General features: G+C 39.8%; 1 protein-coding gene across 2 annotated transcripts in view; it reads right to left on the bottom strand.

The window, feature by feature from the left end:
- Positions 1-1,870: 1,870 nt before the first annotated feature.
- elovl5 (ELOVL fatty acid elongase 5) overlaps positions 1,871-22,076 on the bottom strand; it is a 99,746-nt gene continuing 79,540 nt past the window's right edge. For both annotated transcript variants that reach the window (XM_048597159.1, XM_048597160.1), the window contains exons 6-8: positions 20,643-20,767; positions 14,494-14,628; positions 1,871-5,406 (exon numbers count right to left, since the gene is read on the bottom strand). In XM_048597159.1, the coding sequence (XP_048453116.1) occupies positions 5,281-5,406; positions 14,494-14,628; positions 20,643-20,767 (386 nt within the window). In that variant the 3' untranslated portion in view covers positions 1,871-5,280. The remainder of the gene's footprint in view (positions 5,407-14,493; positions 14,629-20,642; positions 20,768-22,076) is intronic.

Genomic DNA, 22,076 nt, shown 5'->3' with positions numbered 1-22,076 from the left:
ACTAGGTCAGTTTGGGATGTGTGGTCAACACAATTGAGCTGGACTGAAGGGTCTGTTTCCGCGCTGTATGACTCTATGACTCGAATGTAACACCAGTCAAAAACCATCGCAATGCAAGAAGCAGGGAAGCCAATTTGGTCAGTGCAGCCTCCTACTAACAGCAATGTGATTAAGGTCAGATAATCTGTTCTTGGAGTCTGGACTTAAGGTTAAGGGCATCAAGAACAAATGACTCATACGCTGTTCTTTGAAATGGTGCCAAGAGATCTGTTACATTCATACGAGAGGACAAACGGGGATTTTGGCTTAACACCTGATGCCAATGATGGCATCTCCAACAGAGCAGCTGTCTTCCAGCACTGCGCTGGAAAGTCCGCTTGTGTACTCCCCTGGAGTAGGAGTTGAACCCAGAGTCACACGATTGCTATTAACTGAGCCATTGCTGGTGACCATATCTGACTAAATGCATATTGGCCATAACTGCCTCATTGAAGTTTTGCCACTATCTGGTCAGGTTGGATATCTGAAAGGGGAAAGACCTAAGGACCTGGTTTTGGTGTGGGAAGGGTGTTGAAATGAGACATATGCTTACAGCATGAGAAACAAACCAGTGTGGGAGGTGGGGCAGGCAGAATGTGAGGATTAGGTATGAGAACGACTGTGGCCTTCAATAGCAACTCCATCATTGTCCACGGCCTTAGCAATTAATGCCCCAAAAAACGTAGGCCTGAATGTGTAGTTGCACCTGACTCTTTCTGGGGAGCCCTTGCTTCTTCCACTTGTGAACCACCTTATCCTGTGTTAGAGACTTGTTCACCGAGTGTTGTGAAATCCATTGGGTGATGAAGCTTTTGTGGTTGAATAGCTGACAGCACGTCAAAGCTGTGACATGTGAGTGCGAAGATTATGAGTTATGTGATTGTCAGTTGAAAGTCCTGACCTGATAGTGATAGTGGCATTAAGGAGTTGGCTGAGGTTATTTGTAATTTGTGGCATTTAAAGATGCTTTTCTCTGACGATGATTTCATCATGAGGTTAACTGAACCATACCCAACACCTGAGCAATGAGCATCGGCACCCATTGTTTTTGGGGCACATATCTGAAAGAACCCCTGCCCTTGGCCCCTATAGAAACACATTTCCCCTGTTTCCTATCTCATTTACTAACGCCTCCAGTGGTACCTCAAAATCTTGGAGCTCCCTTCACAGATTGGACTCGCTTCCGGCCATAATGCATCTCCCCTTTAAGAGCTGCTAGCTTTAAGCAGCTGGATACCTGCCATACACCACACTGATGCATCAGCCAATCAGCAGAGGAGATAATGCCACTGAAAGCATTTAAAACAATAAACAGCATGTATACTGCCTCCTTTGCAATGAATAAGTGCTGGTTAACTGTGCATCCCAATCTCTGCATGTTCAGGGAATATCCAATATAACTACTGAGTCTGTACAACTATTGATCCTTAACAAAACAACGTCCCTTTGTACAGACCAGTAGTGATCATCATAATGAAACCTCTACATCAACTGTTATCCAAATGTTGTGATTTGCTATTTTTTTTATGCAGTTGCCAGATCACTCCCAAAGTTGAAGAACATGTTATGAAAAAAGAGCAGTTTGATTATTCAGTTTCCAGCCAGCTACGCTGCTTCTGCAGATGGTTCACAGAATCCCTGGAAGTAGATTTATTTATTGTACAGCACTGTTGGCACTTATAGTCAGGATTGCTTTCCACAGCAGTAATGAAGAGACCAATAAACACGATCTTTAGTATGTGGTAGCAGAAACACTTTTAAGTGGGAGTAAACTGTCCGTGTGCATGTGTTATGCATATCACCAAGTTATAAATGGACTGCGACAACATTCTAAGTTTAGTAAAGATTTTAATTTTGTGAACTTTGAGTCCATCTGCAGCTGTTACAACTGATGAATGTACAAGTTACTCAGACACAGGTTACCAGCACACTCATGATTAAAGTTTTATTTTTTTTAAAAAAAAGTAATTTGACATTTGAGAGCAGCATTAACTGAAAAATTCAGTGCCTGTATGAGAAAAGGGATACAGAATGTTATACTTCAGTAAGAACGGCTTTACTTAAAGTTTGTAGCGCAGTCTTCAAATAAGCCCCACAAACAAAGTGGTTACTTTCTTTTGAAATATGGGGGCGGGGGAACTAATGAAAAACTCTGAAGAATACGAGATGGTTACTCTGCAGAAACATTTGAAAAGAAACGAAGTGCTTCAGCAATTCAAGCAAGTCTCAACATTGGCTGCATATTCTGGCCCATCTAAAGGTACTGCTCTTTGATATCCAATGGTTTAGTCTGTATGTATGTGCATTCTTGTTCCACATTGCACTGTGTAAGCATTCACAGTCAGGCTTCGATTCTTGACTTTATAGCATTTAAAGCAACCTCAAACCCTATATGTAATCAGGAGACCTTGGCTCCTTAGGAAGTTAACCATTGATAATTCCATATTCAAACCTTTTGCTCCCATTATGAATGTTAAAAGTGGAACCAAAAAATGTACACTGGCTATTCTCTTTGTACTAAGTCTAGTAAAATGTACTGTCACCTGACCAAACAAGTACCTTTCATGATTTTTTCACAAAGTGAATAGATTGATTGACTAGAAACACCAAAACGGTATTTTCATGTAGTTTCAATGACTTTTTACCCAAATGCATAAAATATTGGTAAACCTTTCTATAAACTGAATCATATTAGAAAATGGATTGCAGCTTCATTAATGCTTTTTGTAATTTTTTTAAAATCTGAAACTGTCTTCTACATTTTGGACAATGACTGACTGCCGTAACTTTTGCCTTAGCCTCAGCTAATGCTTACATCCCAGGATTTATAGGTGGGGTGTGCAAACTCAGTACTAGATAGGATGGCAAAAGAAGCTGCTTCACACTCCACGTGAACCAATTACATTCCTTGTATGGGTTGGACATAGCATGGCAATTTCACTGAAATGTTCATAACTAGAGTCACCATGGCCAAAGACTCACTCAATATATAACACCATCAAAAATAATACATCCAATTAAAGGGATCAGGATTTTTTTTAATAGTTAGGGGTAATATTTCATTAGATATGACACTGACTCATTAGTAATAAAGATCGATGTGTTGTTCATTTGAAAGTATATCACCAAACCTGTTAATGTAATGTTGAAGCATTTGAGACTTACTGATTATTAGCGAACATTTAATTCAAATATGGATAAGAGAATTAGGGTCACCATACTGCTGATTAATGCAAATTAGAAATTACATGAACTTTCTTGCTTTTGCACTGACCTCACTTAAACCATTGGTTAAGCCTGCAACAAAACCTTGGACCCTGCAATTTATTTTTAAGGCATATGTGTAACTGCACAAGTTATTTAAAGTGACACTGCTGCATAAATGTTATACTTTAAACTCATTTGATACCTCACACAAAGATTACTTCATTTTAATAAATACCGATATTCACTGCAACTTTAAAATTAAATTATTTAGACACAAGAGAGAAAAAAAAAATCAACCTTCCAGTGTGTACTACAGCTTAAATCTGTTTCAATTACAGCATGTTTTCCAGTCCATCTCTGGTAGGTATGGAATCTTTGCACTTCTTTTAGCTACTCATCCATGGCTTTTACTGCCAAATTAAAGAGATAACTGCTGCCCCAGAATCAAGAGGTAATCAAGACATTCTCATGTAATGAAAGCTCTCTATCTACCTACCAATTCAAGTTCACCCCTCACAAAAAAGCTGAAGGACTCCAGCCAGCAAATATTTTCAATGTGTACGGAGTGAAAAATGTCACACTTACTTCTAGAGTCTCAAATTCCTCATAAACTAATAGTGCTGCTGCACTTACACAACACTACGTCACAGAAACATCAGTATACGCACAGAAATGATTTGCATTTTGGATGTAACAAGACCACAAACATGTACATCACACAATCTGGCCACAGCAACTAAGGTACAATTTCGATATTTAATTCACCTCACTCACATGAGACAGGTAAGTATAACAACATCATTAAGTTACTTCATATCCTTTATTTTTGCATGGTGTGCCACAAGTAGGCTTCAACCAAACCCTTCAAAATAGGAAAAGTGTACCCTTGTAATATAAGTGTGTCTCAGCTTAGGTCAACAGCACAAAATTCTTTTTTGACAAAAAGGAATGCTGGAAATCTGAATTAAAAGGAGAAAATCTTGAACATACAAAGTAGGTCAATCAGCAACGGAAACAAAAACTTTTTTCTCTCTCCCAGATCTTTATCGGAGTACTCTGCATTTCCAACTTTATAAAAAAAATCTCAACTGCACGCAAGACTTTCAGCTTTTGCACAAATGTAGAAGGTCTGGGTAGCTATTAAACTACAGCCTCAATTCTGCAGTAACACAGCAAACTGTCTCAATGAACAAACAATTGTGGAAATTCCTGAGAAGAGCGATTGGGGCCAATATCAAGGTGCGCACGATGAAGGGACTACTAACTTGGAACTTGGTCCAGGAGCAACAGTGGAAAGAGAAGAGTTTCACTCAATTGTTGACCATTCAATCAAACTGGAGGCATAAGGTGGATATGCTGAGCAGCTGTCCGTTGTTGGACAGTCATTGCACTAAGAGAAATTGACTGTGTCAAACATGTCTATGCAGTTCTCAGTTACCTGTTCCTACACGGTGGCAGCAACACAACACTACTTTATGTTGTTAGAACAAGCAAGTCAACTATTTATAATCAAGAAAGAGGTATGGATTATCGAACATTTAAAACATAATAATTATGCAGCATTGCAACTTTAGCTAAAACTAAGGCATGTGGGTCAACACCCTGTGCCAAATACATTTCAGTTGAAACATATAAATATGGTTTAAGATTAAAGTAAGTACAAGACAGTACCTAACACACAAAAAAGCAGTAAGGCAACAACAGTATTGTAAACTAAAATCAACCACATTTTACCTGATTCACACTGGGGTCCATTGCTCTAGTTTAGGAAATATCCTACCATTTTTGAAACTATATAGGGTTGGTATCATTTTCCATACCTTTCTATCACTTAGATACGCTTTCATATATGGACGTTTCTCTAAATTCATTTTTCTATTGATCACAACAATATTCAATTCCAAATCCCTACCCTATATGGCTATATAATGCAGACTGGATATAGTTAACACATTGGTAACTTTTGAAATTGCCTCAGAACATCACGAAAATTTTAGTGTGCTGACAAACGCGGTTCTAGCCCTGGGATCGATCTTAATGAGTTTTCTTTTCTGAATAATGATCCATCTGTGTAGAAAGGCCGTTTGTGTGTCCATTCGCAGCTATTGTAGAACCATTTAGACAGTCTTTGCTTTTGAAAGCACTCTTTTTCTTGTAGGTCTGAAATTGTTCAAATACAAAAGAGCAAAGAAATGAATGGAGTTTCTTTTGCAAAGCATAGCACAGTGAGCCCACTTGTAGGCAATTCTAATGAATAAGCATCTTGTATACAAGCAATTTTTCTTAAGGGCATAGATAACTTTTTTTTAATGCAATCTCATCATATATAAAGAACAATTATATCCTCTCACCAGTGTCTTACATTTTACATAGAAATACACAACGTTTTATACAGAGGTTTGACAAAAGTATTTGCAGACCTGGATAATGATATTTAAGATTTCAATTTTAGCAGAAATTGTGTTTAACTGCACAGCTTAGTTTGCAAAGTCCCAGTCAACACCCAAACAGACCCACTAACTGACCGAGGGGCAGGGTAGAGCTCTGGAGGCAGGACATGACTCTGGGCCAACTTGCCCTCATAGGAGGCACCAGGGTCTGGAAGGAAGTGAAAAAAACCAAGGCCCAAATCTCCAGCATGAGGCTCCGAGAAGCATTCCTATTCCACAGGGAAGCCCAAAGTAAAACTTTAAGTTTACCTTCCGGACCTCTCCCACTACCTGGTTCATGACAGTTTGATCATTTGGGCTCTCTCTGCATCACCACTATCCAAGCCTCCAATTAATTCCAACCCCAGCCTTCAACTAAAATTACTGAGCGAGGGAAGAGGGTTAGAAACTGAAGATCAGGACATGGCAGGAAGATGGATCAGCGAGTTATTCTAACAGCCCTCTCCCACCCTCCTCAGAGATAGTAAAAACTGCCGATGCTGAAGTCAGAGATAACACACTGTGGAACTGGAGGAGCACAGCAGGCCAGGCAACATCAGAGGAGCAGGAAAAGTTGACGTTTCAGGTCGGGACCCTCCTGCTTGGTTTCCGTCAGGCAGTTAAAATTAGAGCCCAATTCTCTCCAACTTGGATAGCAAGGAACTAACCATGAATTAGTGAGGTATTATACAGATATTATATCAGATGAGTCGATTCTGCTTATTATTTTATAGACAAGTCGACATCACAAACAATCTGGCCTAGCTATTCACTTGGAGAGCACCCTCTTTTTCAGGAGCAGTGCTCACAATACAGGAATGCAGGTGAATTCATACATGAAACCCTCAGGACACCTGGAAGAATTCAATCACAGAGCCAACCAATTGCCCTGTACGTGGAACAGGGAGTTATTACTGAACCGTCACACACCGGTTCCCTCCTGCATTTACTGCCGATAGGCTCACTACCAGCAACAAACGCTAAAGAGATAACACCATGTGATCAGACAGTGAGTAAGAAAGAAAGGACGTAGAGTGAGTGAGCGGGGGGCCGACGATGAGGCTGGGAATGGGGCTACTGTGTCTGGGAGTAACCCAGGTTGTGTTAGAAGATGTGGAGTCTGTAAGTAAAGATGGCAAGAGAAGGGATAGGAGGGAGAAGGCAAACAGCAGTGTTACGATGGACGCTGCTAAGGACGCGTACTGTTTGAACTTGTCAACAGAAGAACACTCAGCTATTGAGAAGCCAGGGAAACCTGAAATCACCGAGGTATTGAATTCCATCCAAATGAATGTGGAATCTTTAGCTTAAGACCTTATTAGTTCAGAAGCAGCCGGTGGGGGAATTGTTGTGGATACTAATAGAATGAGTGCTATGTGAATTGTTACATTTAAACCTATGATTGAAATGTGACCTGCAGTAAAAAGGGTAGTTGAACTTTTCCAGTTTTGTGCAACTGCCCCAATATTCCAAATGTCAACACAAATTCAGAAGCTATTGTTATTTCGGGATTATATCCCCTAATAAATGCTTTAACAATAATGAAAAGGAGCACCTGAAAACCAAAATAAAGCTCCTCTAAACCAAACAGTAGTCCGCAAGAAAATCTGAAGAGGGCGGCTTCAAAAACAAAATTGATCTGTGTTCTGGTCAAGACCTCACATTCCAGATGCCAAATTTGAAAGTACCAAAACTGTTTTGAAAAAACAAACAGAATGAAAGGCTTTCTTTGTAGAGCTTAGAGACCAGTAATCTGAAATCTTTCCTGACAGGGTCGATATGACATGCTCCGAGATTACCTGGGATCTGGTCATGCATTATGTAAGTTAAACATCATTATTTTGACGCCAGTACTTCTTTGCTGGACTATACACTGCATGTCATGAGTCCAGGCTGGCCCAGGAGACGAGTCCTGGCAGCGGGTCCTGGGCCAGAGGCCAGCCTGAGGAGGCAGTGAGGCCTCAAGTTCTGAAGCCCAATGGTCATGGACTCAGTGAAAAGGACTGTAACTAGAGTACTTTTTAAAGATACTTCTATTCTTATTCTGGACTTTGAGTAATTCCAGTGCTTTTTAAAACTTTGCATTCCTATGCTAGACTTCTTTTTATACTCTTTCAATTCTGTATCCTGTACCTAAGATGGCGTCCAAGTGGCGACATTGCTAACTTCTCACTGCACTCATTCGAGTTCATGTAACAATAAAGGCTATTCTATTCAACCCTATTATTGCTGTGAAATTGTTGAGATCCTCCGCTCTCCCACTGCAACACTGTTTAAACAGTCACTAATCTGGTACAGACCAGAATAACTAGGTCACACTGTTTTGTGGGGTTTCACTAGTCTCTCACCAGAACTACAGTAGAGACAGAGAGAAGCCCCATACATGTTTATTGCCAATGTTTTTAATAATTCTAACCTGTGCTTGTGAATTTGTAACTAATCGTTTGCCTGATCAATGGGGCAGTTTGGTAGAAATGTATTCTGCAGGATCTAGAAGTCTGTCCGTCTTCCCTCTTGCCCAAGTGGATCTCCCGGATAATTTCTAGAGGGGAAAATTCTAAATGAGAGGCCAAATTCCTTTTGATGAAGTATCATACTGCATGAGCTGAGAGCCTACAATGTGATGTCCCTTCACTTTCAAAATAGACTTGGGCGAAGCTCTAGATCAAAGGCTGTCAAGTGAGATAAAAGCTGCGAGGATCTAAATTAAATTCTTGGGATGATTTAGAATTCAGCTCAAGGGTAGAAAATGCATTTGTTTTAGAAATTACTCTATGTCAGCGTAGAGGTTGGGAGTACCCGTGGGCTCAGTGTTGGGGACCACACCAGTCTCTAATTTACAACAATGATTTACATTCATAAAACTAATACAAATTGGTCAAATGTACAGACGGTATCAAAACAGCATGGGCAGTGGAATCAGGGGAGGCAGGTCAGAAACTAAAGATTATGTTGCACAAAATATTTAATTGTAAGACAGAATTAAACACAAACAACTATGAAGGACTACTTGTAAAAAAGGAAATGGTTACCTTCGGCATTCCACGGATGATGTTGAAGGTCAAGTTGAAAGAGGTCATTTAGTAGACTTAATGTTGAAAATTTCAACAATTAGAGCAACAATTAGCAAAGCCCAGAGGATTTAAATGGCCAGAAGAACAGACTAGAAGTCAGAGGTAGTAGGAACTGCCGATGCTGGAGAATCTGAGATAACAAGGTGTAGAGCTGGATGAACACAGCAGGCCAAGCAGCATCAGAGGAGCAGGAAAGCTGACGTTTCGGGTCTGGACCCTTTTTGTCAGAGCTAGCTTTGCTCAAATCTCATTATACTTATGTCAGACCCATAACTGGTGCACCAAGCCTCAAGAGATGGATTATCAGGACTACCTACAATGGTTGGAGGCACTGTAGAAAACAGGCATAAATTTGGTTGCTAGTATCAAACATATGGGTTGTGAGAACTGATTTAGAATTTTTAGATTTTGTATGTGTTAGAATTAAAAGAAAACGTATAGGAGTTGATCTTGAAAAGGTAAATGAAATAGTTAACAGAAAATAAAGATAAATCCACAAAATGACTTTAAATTCAATTGGGTAGGGAAGCTAGGGAAATGATTGCTGGGCCCCTTGCTGAGCTATTTGAATCACCAATAGCCCACAGGTGAGGTGCGAGAAGACTGGAGGTTGGCTAATGTGGTGCCACTATTTAAGAAACATGGTAAGGAAAAGACAGGGAATAATAGGCCGGTGAGTCTGACATCAGCGGTGGGCAAGTTGTTAGAGGGAATCCTGAGGAGCAGGATTTACACGTAGTTGGAAATGCAAGGACTGATTAGGGATAGTCAACATGGCTTTGTGCATGGGAAATCATGTCTCACTAACTTGTTTTTTGAGGAAGTAACGAGGGGGAACTGATGACGGCAGGATGGTGGACATAATCTATATGGACTTCAGTAAAGTGTTCGAAGAGGTTCCTTATGGTAGACTGGTCAGCAAGGCTAGATCACATGGAATAGAGGGAGAATTAGGTATTTGAATACAGAGCTGGCTCAAAAGGTAGAAGACAGAGGGTGCTTTTCAGACTGGAGGCCTATGATCAGTGGTGTGCCACAAGGATTGGTGCTGGGTCCACTGCTTTTCATCATTTATATAAATGATTTGGATGTGAACATAAGAGGTATGGTTAGTAAGTTTGCAGATGACACCAAAATTGGTGATGTGGTGGACAGACAAGAAGGTTACCTCAGAGTACAACGGGACCATGATCAGATGGGCCAAAGGGCCGAGGAGTGGCAGATGGAGTTTAATTTAGATAAATGTGAGGTGCTGCATTTTGGAAAGGCAAATCAGGGCAGGACTTACACACTTAATGATAAGTCCTAGGGAATGTTGCTGAACAAACAGGCCTTGGAGTCCAGGTTCATAGTTCCTTGAAAGTGGAGTTGCAGTTAGATAGGATAGTGAAGAAGGTGTTTGGTATGCTTGCCTTTATTGGTCAGTGCATTGAGTATAAGAGTTGGGAAGCCGAGTTGCGGCTAAACAGGACATTGGTTAGGCCACATTTGGAATATTGTGTTCAGTTCTGGTCTCCCAGCTGTAGGGAAGGTGTTGCGAAACTTGAAAAAAATTTACAAGGATGTAGCCAGGGTTGGAGAGTTTGAGCCATAGGGAGAGGCTGAATAGGCTGGGGCTATTTTCCTTGACTCAGTAGAGGCTGAGGGGTGACCTTATAGAAGTTTATAAAATCATCAGGGGCAGCCAAAGGGTGAACAGCCAAGGTCATTTCTCCAGTATAGAGGAGCGCAAAACAGAGGGCATAGGTTTAAGGTGAGAGGGGAAAGATATAAAAGGGACCTAAGGGGCTACTTTTTCAAACAGAGGGTGCTGGGTGTATGGAAGAGCTGCCAGAGGAAGTGGTGGAGGCCAGTAAAATTACTACATTTAAAAGGCATCTGGATGGGTATATGAATAGGAATGGTAGACAGGGATATGGGCCAACTGCTGGCAAATGGGAGTAGATAATTTCAGATACTTGGTTGGCATGGCCAAGTTGGACTGTTTCCATGCCGTACAGCTCTATGGCTCTAACAAAAGGCCTTCGACAAAGTGCCGCACAAGAGGCTACTGTATAAGATAAGGATGCATGGCGTTAAGGGTAAAGTATTAGCATGGATAGAGGATTGGTTGACTAACAGGTAGCAAAGAGTGGGGATAAATGAGTGCTATTCTAGCTGGCAGTCAGTGACTAGTGGTGTGCCTCAGGGATCGGTGTTGGGACCGCAATTATTTACAATTTATAGAGATGATTTGGAGTTGGGGACCACGTGTAGGGTGTCAAAGTTTGCAGATGACACTAAGATGAGTGGCAGAGCAAAGTGTGCAGAGGACTGTGAAACTTTGCAGAGGAACACAGATACATTGAGTGAGTGGGCGAAGGTCAGGCAGATGGAATACAATGTAAATAAATGTGAAGTCATACATTTTGGTAGGAGTAATAGTAAAAAGGATTATTACTTGAATGGTAAAAAGTTGCAGCATGCTGCCATGCAGAGGGACCTGGGTGTCCTTGTGCATGAATCACAGAAGGTAGGTCTGCAGGTACAACAAGTAATTAGGAAGGCAAATGGAATTTTGTCCTTCATTGCTAAAGGGATTGAAATTAAAAGCAGAGAGGTTGTGTTGCAGCTGTACAAGGTGCTGGTGAGGCCACACCTGGAGTACTGTGTGCAGTTTTGGTCTCCTTACTTGAGAAAGGATATATTGGCACTGGAGGGGGTGCAAAGGAGGTTCACTAGGTTTATTCTGGAGTTGAGGGGGTTGGCTTATGAGGAGAGACTGAGTAGATTGGGATTATATTCATTGGAATTCAGAAGATTGAGGGGGGATCTTATAGAAACATATAAAATTATGAAGGGAATAGGTAAGATAGAAGTAGAGAGGATGTTTCCACTGGCAGGTGAAGCTGGGACAAGAGGGCATAGCCTCAAGATTAGAGGGAGCAGATTTAGGACTGAATTGAGAAGGAATTTCTTCGCCCAGAGGGTTGTTAATCTATGGAATTCCTTGCCCAGTGAAGTAGTTGACGCTACTTCAGTAAACGCTTTTAAAAAAAAGGTAGATTTTTTTTGAACAATAAAGGAATTAAGGGATACAGTGAGAAGACAGGTAAGTGGATCTGAGTCTACGAAAAGATCAGCCATGATCTTATTGAATGGCGGAGCAGGCTCGAAGGGCCAGACGGCCTACTCCTGCTCCTAGTTCTTATGTTCTTATATGTTAAAGCTAATAAAAGGTAACTTTAGAATTGATATCAGAATTATTTTCAACACAAAGACAGTGTATGAAAAGAGTATTAGAGCTAAAAACAACAAAAGCATTAGATGCTTTAACAAAGACTTTGTACAATGGGTCAAGTAGCTTTCTTGTCTTCAATTACATGATGATTTTAGGTGATTTATTTACAATTGGTATGATGATTAGCTTAAATGAATACAACTTATTAGATATCATTATTCAATTAATACAAATTAGTATGTGTTGATGGTGGCAGAATAAAGAAAATCTGTGTCAAATCTGTCCCTCAAAACAACCTAATATCTCTCAAGCAACAAATAATAGGCCTCTTTGATCCTTAAAGGATTACGTTTGTTTACATGTATCTCAAGTACGTATAAACACTTTAAAGGAAGTGCAGCATACATAGTGGATGCAATGGTTAGAATATTCCAAAATTCTCTGGATTCTGAAAAGGTATCAGTGGATTGGACAAAACTAATATAAGGTCCTTATTCAAAAAAGGAGGAAGGCAGAAAGTAGGAAACTATAGACTAGTTAGTTTAATGTCTGTCATTGGGAAATTGTGGGAATCCATTACAAAGTAGTAACAGGAAAGTCAAAACACAATTCAGCAAAGTCCACATGGTTTTATGAAAGGCAAACTGTTTGAGTAATTTGCTACAGTTCTTCAAAGCTGCAACAAGCAAATGAGGGTCTTGTAGATGTAATATATCAGGACTTCCAGAAGACATTTTGATACAGTGCTGCACAACATGTTAACACACAAGGTAGGATCACATGGGATTATGGGTAATTTATCAGCTTGGATACAGTACAGGCTAACCAACAGAAAGCAGTGAATCAGGACAAATGGGTCCTTTTTGGTGGACAAGCTAAAACTAGTGGGGTGCCACAGGGTTCGTTTCCCAGGCCCCAACTATTTACAATCTATATGAATGACTTGGATGCAGGGACAGAAAGTACTATAGTCAAAATTGCAGATGATACTAAAATAGGTGGGAAAGTAAGTTGAACTGAAGAAACAAGAAATTTACAAATTGATACGGACAGTTTAGGTGAATGGGCCAAAGTCTAACAGTTGAAGTTTAACGTGGATGAGTGCGACATTATCGATTTTGGTTGGAGCAACAAAGATAACTTAGTATCTAAATGGAGAGAAACCCTAAAATGCTTCAGAACACATGGATCTGGGTGTTTTATTCATGAATTGTAGAAAGCTAGTATGCAGGTACAAAAAGGTAATAAGGACTGCAAATGGAACTTTGGCATTTATTGCTAAAGGTATGGAGTATAGAAGTAAGGAGGTACCGTTGCAACTGTATAAGGCATTGGTGAGACCACAACTGGAGTACTACATACAGCTTTGGCTTCATTACTTGAGGAAGGATGTAACTGCACTGGAGGCTGTTCAGAGATGGTTCATTGGTTATTCCAGAGTCATACAGCACAGAAGCAGGCCCTTACGGCCCAACTTGTCTATGCCGACCAGGTTTCATAAGCTGAACTAGTCCTATTTGCCTGTGTGTGGCCCATATCCCTCTAAACCTTTCCTAACCATGTACCAATCCAAATGTTTTTTGAGTATTGTAATTTTACCACTTCCTCTGGCAGCTCATTCCACATACACACCACCCGGATGACAGGTTTGTTTTATGAAGAGAGGTTGAACAGTTTAGGCCTATACTCACTAGAGTCTAGAAGAATGAAAAGTGATTTAAATGAGGTAGATGACAGGCTAAAGAGGATTGACAAAGTAGACAGAGAACTGATGTTTCCCTTTATGGGGTAATCTGGAACGAGAGGTCATAGCCTAAAGGGCGGCAGATTTAAGACAGAGACAAGGAGAAATTACTTCTCTCCAAAGAACGTAGAACATAGAACATTACAGCGCAGTACAGGCCCTTCGGCCCTCGATGTTGCACCGACCTGTGAAAACCAATCTGAAGCCCATCTAACCTAAACTATTCCATTATCATCCATATGTTTATCCAATGACCATTTAAATGCCCTTAAAGTGGGCGAGTCTACTATTTTTGCAGGCAGGGCATTCCACGCCCTTACTACTCTCTGAGTAAAGAACCTACCTCTGACATCTGTCCTGTATCTATCACCCCTCAATTTAAAGCTATGTCCCCTCATGCTAGCCATCACCATCCGAGGAAAAAGGCTCCCACTGTCCACCTTATCTAATCCTCTGATCATCTTGTAAGGGTCACAAGTCTGTGGAATTCACTACCCCAGAGTGGGATATTGAGTAAATTAAAGGAAGAAATTGACAAATTTTAATTAATAACAGGTTAAAGGGTTACAGGGAGCAAGCAGGAAAGTGGAGAAATCAGCCAGGATTGAATTAGATGGTAAATGAACTGCCTACTCCTGCTCCTAGTTCTTATGTTCTAAACCACTCAAAATCATTTTGACTCACATGCCCTAGATCAAGATTTTCAGACATAATTGAAAATATTGAGTGGTACACATTGAATGGGTGCAGATTAAACAGATGCCTAACATAATAACCTACCTGAATATAGAAATTAGTGAAGAGGATAATCAGAGAGATCATGTATCCAATCTGGAAGTACAGCCAGCCACTTGGAAATCCACATGGCCAGATAACGCCAAAACTGGTCTGGATTATTGTTAGAACAAACTGGAGCTGGAACAATTGTAAAACAAAATCAGAAATTTTGAGTCTAAAAATATGCATAAAATGACAAAGTAAAATACAGCTACAGAACACCATACTAAAACTACTGAACTAATTAGAGCAATTTAATTTTATTTTTAAACTTGCCACACAAATGCAAAAACATTCTCGAGTTGAGTGTGTGTGTGCGCACACGCGTGTCTGTACGTGTCTGTGTGTGTGCATGAACTTCTCACAGGCTCTGCTATAACTGCCTTGACTTATTTGCACCTGGAAGCTGAGTTTCCGCTGAGCTTATAGGAAAGTAACAGTCGTCAGTTATTGCTACTTATTAGCACAGTTGACAACTCCTTCTTCAATGTTCGCACACCAAATGTCAGACTGTAATTTTATCAATTTTTTTGAGTCTCTAAATTAAGCTCAGTAGCAGCTCCAGATTCCTTCTTTAACAGCGATTTAGATTCACAATGTAGTTCTTGGTTAAATACCACAAAATAGATCTATCGCTGACCTTTCGTCAATCAGCTCTAACAATGCAAAAGTGCTTCAACTACTGCCCATACTTGGTCATTAGAGGGTGAAATAAAAATTGCGCAGGCTACAGTACCCTAAAGACATCTTAGACAGAGATCTCTGACCTTTGACTGTTGTTCCTAGCCAAAATGAAAATGCATTCTTTAAGAATCTGTTTGTAATTTGCTAGAAATAGAAATCAAAGAGCACATTTCAGGCATGTTTATGATGGCATTAGCACATAACGAGCATCAGATTTCTCCTCGACACTCACTTCCCATACCCAGGTTACTCCACTTTAACCCTTGACTCGCCCCCAACTCTCAAAATAGATCCTTCTCGAAGATCATAATGTTCTGAAATAAAGTGAAACCTCTGAGCTAATATTCCACTTCTCAGGCTTGGCACAATAATATGACAGAGGACAAGTGCATTTTTTGCAGGATGAAAATCAGACAAATTCCACACAGACAAGCCCCAAAGTGAAGAAGTTAAAATTACCCCTCTCATCTCTCTCTCTTTCCCACTCCCAATGCTTCTGCCTTCCTTAAAATATCTCATGTACTCAGTACATCCCTTTCTTAGGAGTCTGAAGCACATATAATGATACGCAAATTATATCTGAACCTGCTGCATGCTGAACATTTCATCTCACTGCTTCACTTAGTTCATGGATTGGCACAAAACTACTCCGTTTGATTCCTTCTCTTCCTAGCCCACCTTTACACTAATTCTCAAAAGTCCTGCATCAACTAACAAAATAGAATCTCTCCTTTGTAATGTAATTTCAGGGAATGCACTCGATTTTGCAGTCAGCCGTTGCTGCTTACTATGCTGAAAGCTGCCATTCACTTTTCTGCTGGTTTTGAAGGGGAGATTTGCTGTGAGCTAGTGTCCTGATCTGGTGCAGCACTCTACAGGGGAACCGTGACATCTGTAAGCAGACATGAGGCAGTAAAACCTGTTAACTTATTCGATTAAAGGATTGTTACCTAGGCATCTCAGCTGCTTAATGTGGCTCCTTAATGCCTGGACTTTTGGTGCTACCAGGATCATATTGCCTCCGAACTGACAGTAGTGGTGTGTGCATTAATGTGTACAAGCACAATCTATTCAACCATTTCTCACAAGAAAATCTCTCCGTACCTTCCATACTCCGTATTTTCATAATGAGCGGCAAATATTTTTACATAGAGGGTGTGGAATGAACTTCCTGAAGAAGTGGTAGGTGTGGGTACAATTTCAATGTCTAAAAGACATATTCTATTCTTCTATAACATTTGGATAAGTACATGAACTGTAAAGATTTGAAGGGATACCAGCCAGGAGCAGGCAGGTGGCACTAGTTTAGTTTGGGATATTGTTCAGCATAATTGGCCTTTAACCTCGTTGGTTTCCTAAGATCACCTTTGCCATTTGATTATTTAGTAATTTTGGAATGCTATTAGTGTCTTCTACAATGAAGGCTGATGCTATGTGTTTAATTGAACGCTCTGCCATTCACTGGTTCCCATTATTTCCTCAGCCTCATTTACTAAGTGCTCTATTTTCACTTTTGCCTCTCTTCCTTTTTAGATATTTACAGAAGCTATTATTGACAACTCTATATTACTTTCTACTTTACTTTGATAGTTTACAAGCTCCTCCTCTACATTTTTGGTCATCTTTTGTTGTATTTTAAATCTTTGCCAACCTTCTGGTTTACCAGCAATCTTTTGCCACATTGTATGCTTTTCAATTCGACACTACCTTAACTTTCCCACATTTCCCTCTGTACATTTCACACTGTATAAGGAAGTGGAAAATACAACTCAGGGTGTCAAATACTGGATGTAATTCTGCTATTGGATGACATTTATTAAATAATTCAGACTGTGCTATGGATTATATTGGAAAGCAATGTTAGATTATCAGTTGGGCTCTTGGTATGTTTCATTTATATTTGTTAGAATTTGTATTTATTCACATGCCCAGCCCTATACAGTGTTAGCAAAAGGAGTTTGTGCATACATTGGAACTGTTTCATTGAGAAAAAACATTGTGGAGATGGCTAATCTCTGTTGCTTTCCCCATGGCGATGCCCTGGCCAATCAGAGTCTAGCTGCCTGCTGAGGAAGTTAATCAGCTGGTGAAGACTGAGCGTGAACAGATCTTCATGCTTCCACGCTATAACCAATCAGCATCCAGCTTTTTCTCATGCAGCGTATGTTGGTGTTTAACTCTCGCTGTTTGGTTTCTTACATCCATGCCCAAATGAGTGCAAGACGAAAAGCTTCCATTTTGTGTCTCTTTTTAGCAATGTTTAAGTTCTGCACCGGCAAGCAATTATTTAATGCAGGGAAATAATTTTCAGATAGATGATCAGTCATGATCTAGAACGATGAAGCAAGTTCACGAGTTTGAATGCCCTACTCCTGCTTGTAAAGTCTTGTGGTTACTTATATTCATGTAACATATTTTATGGTCTGAGGCATTTCACAGGAACATTGTTAAACAAACTTTGTCATGGGGCTAGACAGGGTATTATTGAGACAGCTGACCAAAATCTTGATCAGAAGTTTGGTGTTGAGCGGCACCTTAGAGGAGTAATGAAAGGAAGAGTTAGAGACATTAAGAAAGTAAATTCAAAAGCCTCTGTTCCTGGCCGGCTGGAGAGACAGTCGCTGAGTTGAATGATTGAAACCACGGATGCTCAAGAGGTCACAATTAGATGGGAGCAGGGCTAGTGGAGATTGAAGAGGTAAACCCATGGAGGGAAGTGAAAATAAAGATGAGAATTTTAAAGTTGATATGTTGCTTAACAGAGAGGCAATGTAGGTCACAGGAATGATGGGTGAAGTCAGCACGTGGGCAACAAAGTTTTAGAAGAGCTCAAGTTTACAGAGGGTAGAAGAAAGGAGACGGGCCAGCAGTACATTGGAACATTCAATTGTACAGATAACAGAGATTGGATGAGGGTTTCAGCAACAGATGAGATGAAGTAGGAGACAGTGTTGAGCAATGTTACAGTGGTTGAAATAAGTGACGTTAGTGCGGTGCGGTTAAAAGCTCATCTTGATATCAAATATGGCACCAAGATTGTAAACAGTCTGGCCAGCATTACACAGTCTCCAGGGAGAGGGATGAACCGGTTGGCTGGGGAACAATAGTTTGCAAGGGGCTTCCGTCTACATCATGTTTCACAGGAGAAAATTTATACTGTTCCAGTACTAGGCATCTGACAAGTAGTGTTATTGTTTAGGAAAGGCCAAGGGAGGCAGGTGAGATGTAGGACTAGGTGCTGCATACTACGTTTTCAAATGGTTACAAACAGGGAACACTATGCACATAAAGAACAGAAGATGGCTAAGATAGGTCCTTGGGGTCCAAGGACCATCCTCATCTTAAATCTAAAAATGCAGGGCAACTCTGACAGTAACTCCTGGATTTTGATGGATACATACTCTGGACATTATGTCCAACTTACTTCATAATAATGGTATATGCAGTTATTTACTTTAGTCTTTCTTTAGGCACCAGCATAAAATCTTCTACATGACCCATCGACTTGTACCTACATTAAATCTTTGTTCATTATGTTTAAAGCATTTTGCTCATCTTTTTAATATTTATATCTTAATATTTATATACTGATTTCAATTGCTATTACAAAAGCATTGTCCCAAAAACATCTCAATCATAAGTAAGGTTAAGTCTTTTTCCAACTCAGCATTTCTTTACCCACTCAGCTACAATAATGTAGGTACAACAGCTTAGGCTGTTCATTGCTGTCCTGCTTCTTTCATTCCTTCATTTGGGTTGCAGTTAATGTTACATGTCACTTTCTCTGTTAACTCAGGCATCCCTTAAGGTTCTATTCTCTTTCACACTCTTCCCTTCCTCCCCATCAATGATCTTCGCTCACTAATTGTTTGAGCCTACCCAAACCTTTAGTGATGATGCCATTCTGTATTTAACAACTTACTTAGACTGCACACAGCCTTCATAGCGTTCTCACTGCTGAGGCAATGAAGAACTTGCTTTCTTTCGATTTTTAAAATTTTCCTTTGCCTGTCTTTCTTACCTTTGACAGCCCCATCCTTGGTCAATCATCAATCAATACATAATTTTCAATAATTTAAAATGGAGATTCCAATCCATTCAATTTTTTTTAAAGGTGATTCAACTTTTTTCTTTTTCTAACAACTAGATCTTTCCCCCTCAATAAATCTCAGTGTTTCATAAACCCCAAGACTTTGTGAATACATCTACATTTCTGAGACAGTGTTTCTAAAATCTCTTCCAGTCTTCTGGACACAATACAAGATAACGCTGTTGTCTGATACGCAATCTTTCTCTCAGCCCCAATCTTCCGCTCGCCATAGTAGCCTATTTCATGATTATATTAATATTAACATATTATGATTTCTCTGGACATTCATTTTATATTACATCCTAACATCAACTATCCCATTCGAAGCACTAATCTCCTTGCCTCTCAGCCGTTAGTTGTTCCTATGATTTGCAGGCTTTAAAAAGCCATTTATGACCTTTCTTACTTTCTTCAACCACCATGGGCTGTAGAAATGTACAGACACATAGACAGTTCAGAAAATCTCAGACTCCATAACCTCCTCTCCCCTGAAAGATTATATCTAACTTCACAGATTCATTTTTCAACTTTGACAGTCAAAGATGTCCCAAATTTCTCTCCATCTGCACAGTATCTCCCACCGAACCTGCTGGTTTTGACAGAATATTTTCCCTCATTATTTCCTTTTTTTTGGATTATTGCAATGCACTGTCAGAACTCTCTTTTCTTTCTCTTTCCCATATACATTTCAAAGTTATCTGCCATCTTTTTATGGGCTGGTACATAGATAAGACAGATTTTGTAAAGATCAGTCAAGGACACAGCAGCTACCAATTGGAAAGTACACTGTGTCATAAATAGTAGCATGGAGATCAGATACCATGTAAGGAGGAAGGAAACTGCAGATAAATAATTGCACAAAATAAAACTGAAGAATTTGTGTTCCAGTGCAAAGTAACAAATTCAACTATAGCTCTCTGCAAAAAAAAATGCACAAGACAAAATACAATAAGAACATAAGAAGTAGGAGCAGGAGTAGGCCATCTGGCCCATCGAGCCTGCTCCTCCATTTAGTAAGATCGTGGTTGATCTTTTCATGGACTCAGGTCCACTTACCCACCCACTCACCATAACCTTTAATTCCTTTACTGTTCAAAAATCTATCTTTGCCTTAAAAACATTCAACGAGGAAGCCTCAACTGCTTCACTGGACAGGGATTCACAACCCTTTGAGTGAAGAAGTTCCTCCTCAACTCAGTCCTAAATCTGCTCCCCCTTATTTCGGGGCTATGCCCTCTAGTTCTACTTTCACCTGTCTGTGGAAACAACCTCTCTGCATCTATCTTTTCTATTCCCTTCTTAATTTTGTATGTTTCTGTTGAAAATTTGAGGTTACTCACAACTTTCTGGCATCTGAATTAAATAGTATTACACTCACCAATTGTCCTTGAGTAATGTATTTTTTCCACCAAAGATAAGGTCGCATGGCTGGGATAGCAGAAAGCCCATAATAGGAATACATCAACACATGAATGAAACTGTTGAGAGTGGCCCCAAAGAAAGCTGCAAAGCAAGAAAGAGTGCCAGCTGAACACAATCGAAATGCATGTGAGAAAATACATTGATGTTAAAATCTGGAAAAATACAAAAATTGAGAAACGCTATCTTTGTTTGCAGTGAGACAATCATTTCAAAAGGGATCCAACAAACAGACTCAACCTCCTGAATTTAGTAGATAAGAGTCACCATTATTAAGTTTGAAAAAGTACAGCATTTATATTTTGCAAGTCACTAAGAAATTTTAGTAGGCATTCTCTTTCCCTGATTAAATCCTAAAAACGTACAATCACCTTCAGTCAGGAGGTTACATAGCTGCAAAATGGGTTTTCTCCTAATTGGGTTCACATGTGTACAATCGACTTGTATAACTGGATATTGGATAAACTAGAATTTAAAGCTTATAAGTACATGGCGGAAAACACAAAAACAATCAAAATACTTGAGAATAAGGCTTCAGAATTAGCTTCCCAAAGATCTGGTCTTTATGAAGCTGAGTCAATCTTCAAGCCTGTTTTTAATTTCTCAGGTCTATGTATGTACTACCACCAACCAGACTGCCTTCACAACAGGAACACAAAAGATCGCAAACAGTCAAGATGAATATTTTGTTGGCTGACTGTCAAGATTTTGACAGGCCTCGCCATACTGTCAGGTCTGTCTGCAAACTCCTCTCAATTAACAGGAAAAGCAGTAAATGTGACTAGGCATGAAAAATCACTTCTCATTTAAAATTAGTAATGACTGAATAGGATATTTTGTGCTTCTGCTTTTGTACTCTACTGGTTCTTTCAAAGAGCTATGTAGACCCAAATCAAAACTGGTCAGAATTGTGCAAAATTAGTCCATTAATCATCTTAAGTGCTTTTAAAGGATTTTCATTCACTTAACAAGAGATACCTCAAGTGCATAAAGAGGCAATAAAAAATTTAACAACCTCCGGCTGATCCACGGGTTAAGCAAAAGTAATGGTGACTAGTACTTTACGTTTAAATGGGGGCACCATACCATTTTCAAGCAGGCCTGTTTTCAATTCAAAAGAATATTAAAATTTTATCAAACAGTAATTTTCAAGTAAGCCATTTCGAAGCACAGATGCCTGGCTGTTAAGTGTGTAAAACTGGCAATTTGAAAAGGAACACTGCAGCTTTGAAGAGCAACTAAATCCAAAATGCTCAGAATTTTTTTTTTTTGGTTTCAATTTCCCAACAACATCCATCTACGAGCGGTTTGCCTTTTGACAGGACGTGGGACAAGCCCAATCATTGTTTGATACTGAACATGGTCATAAACATTCAGTTCAGAGCCAATTGTA

Source organism: Rhincodon typus, chromosome 5 (genome assembly GCF_021869965.1).
Source record: "Rhincodon typus isolate 14 chromosome 5, sRhiTyp1.1, whole genome shotgun sequence".
NCBI lineage: Eukaryota > Metazoa > Chordata > Chondrichthyes > Orectolobiformes > Rhincodontidae > Rhincodon > Rhincodon typus.
Note: the sequence above shows the minus strand (reverse complement) of the source record. Positions and strands in the feature narration are given on the sequence as shown.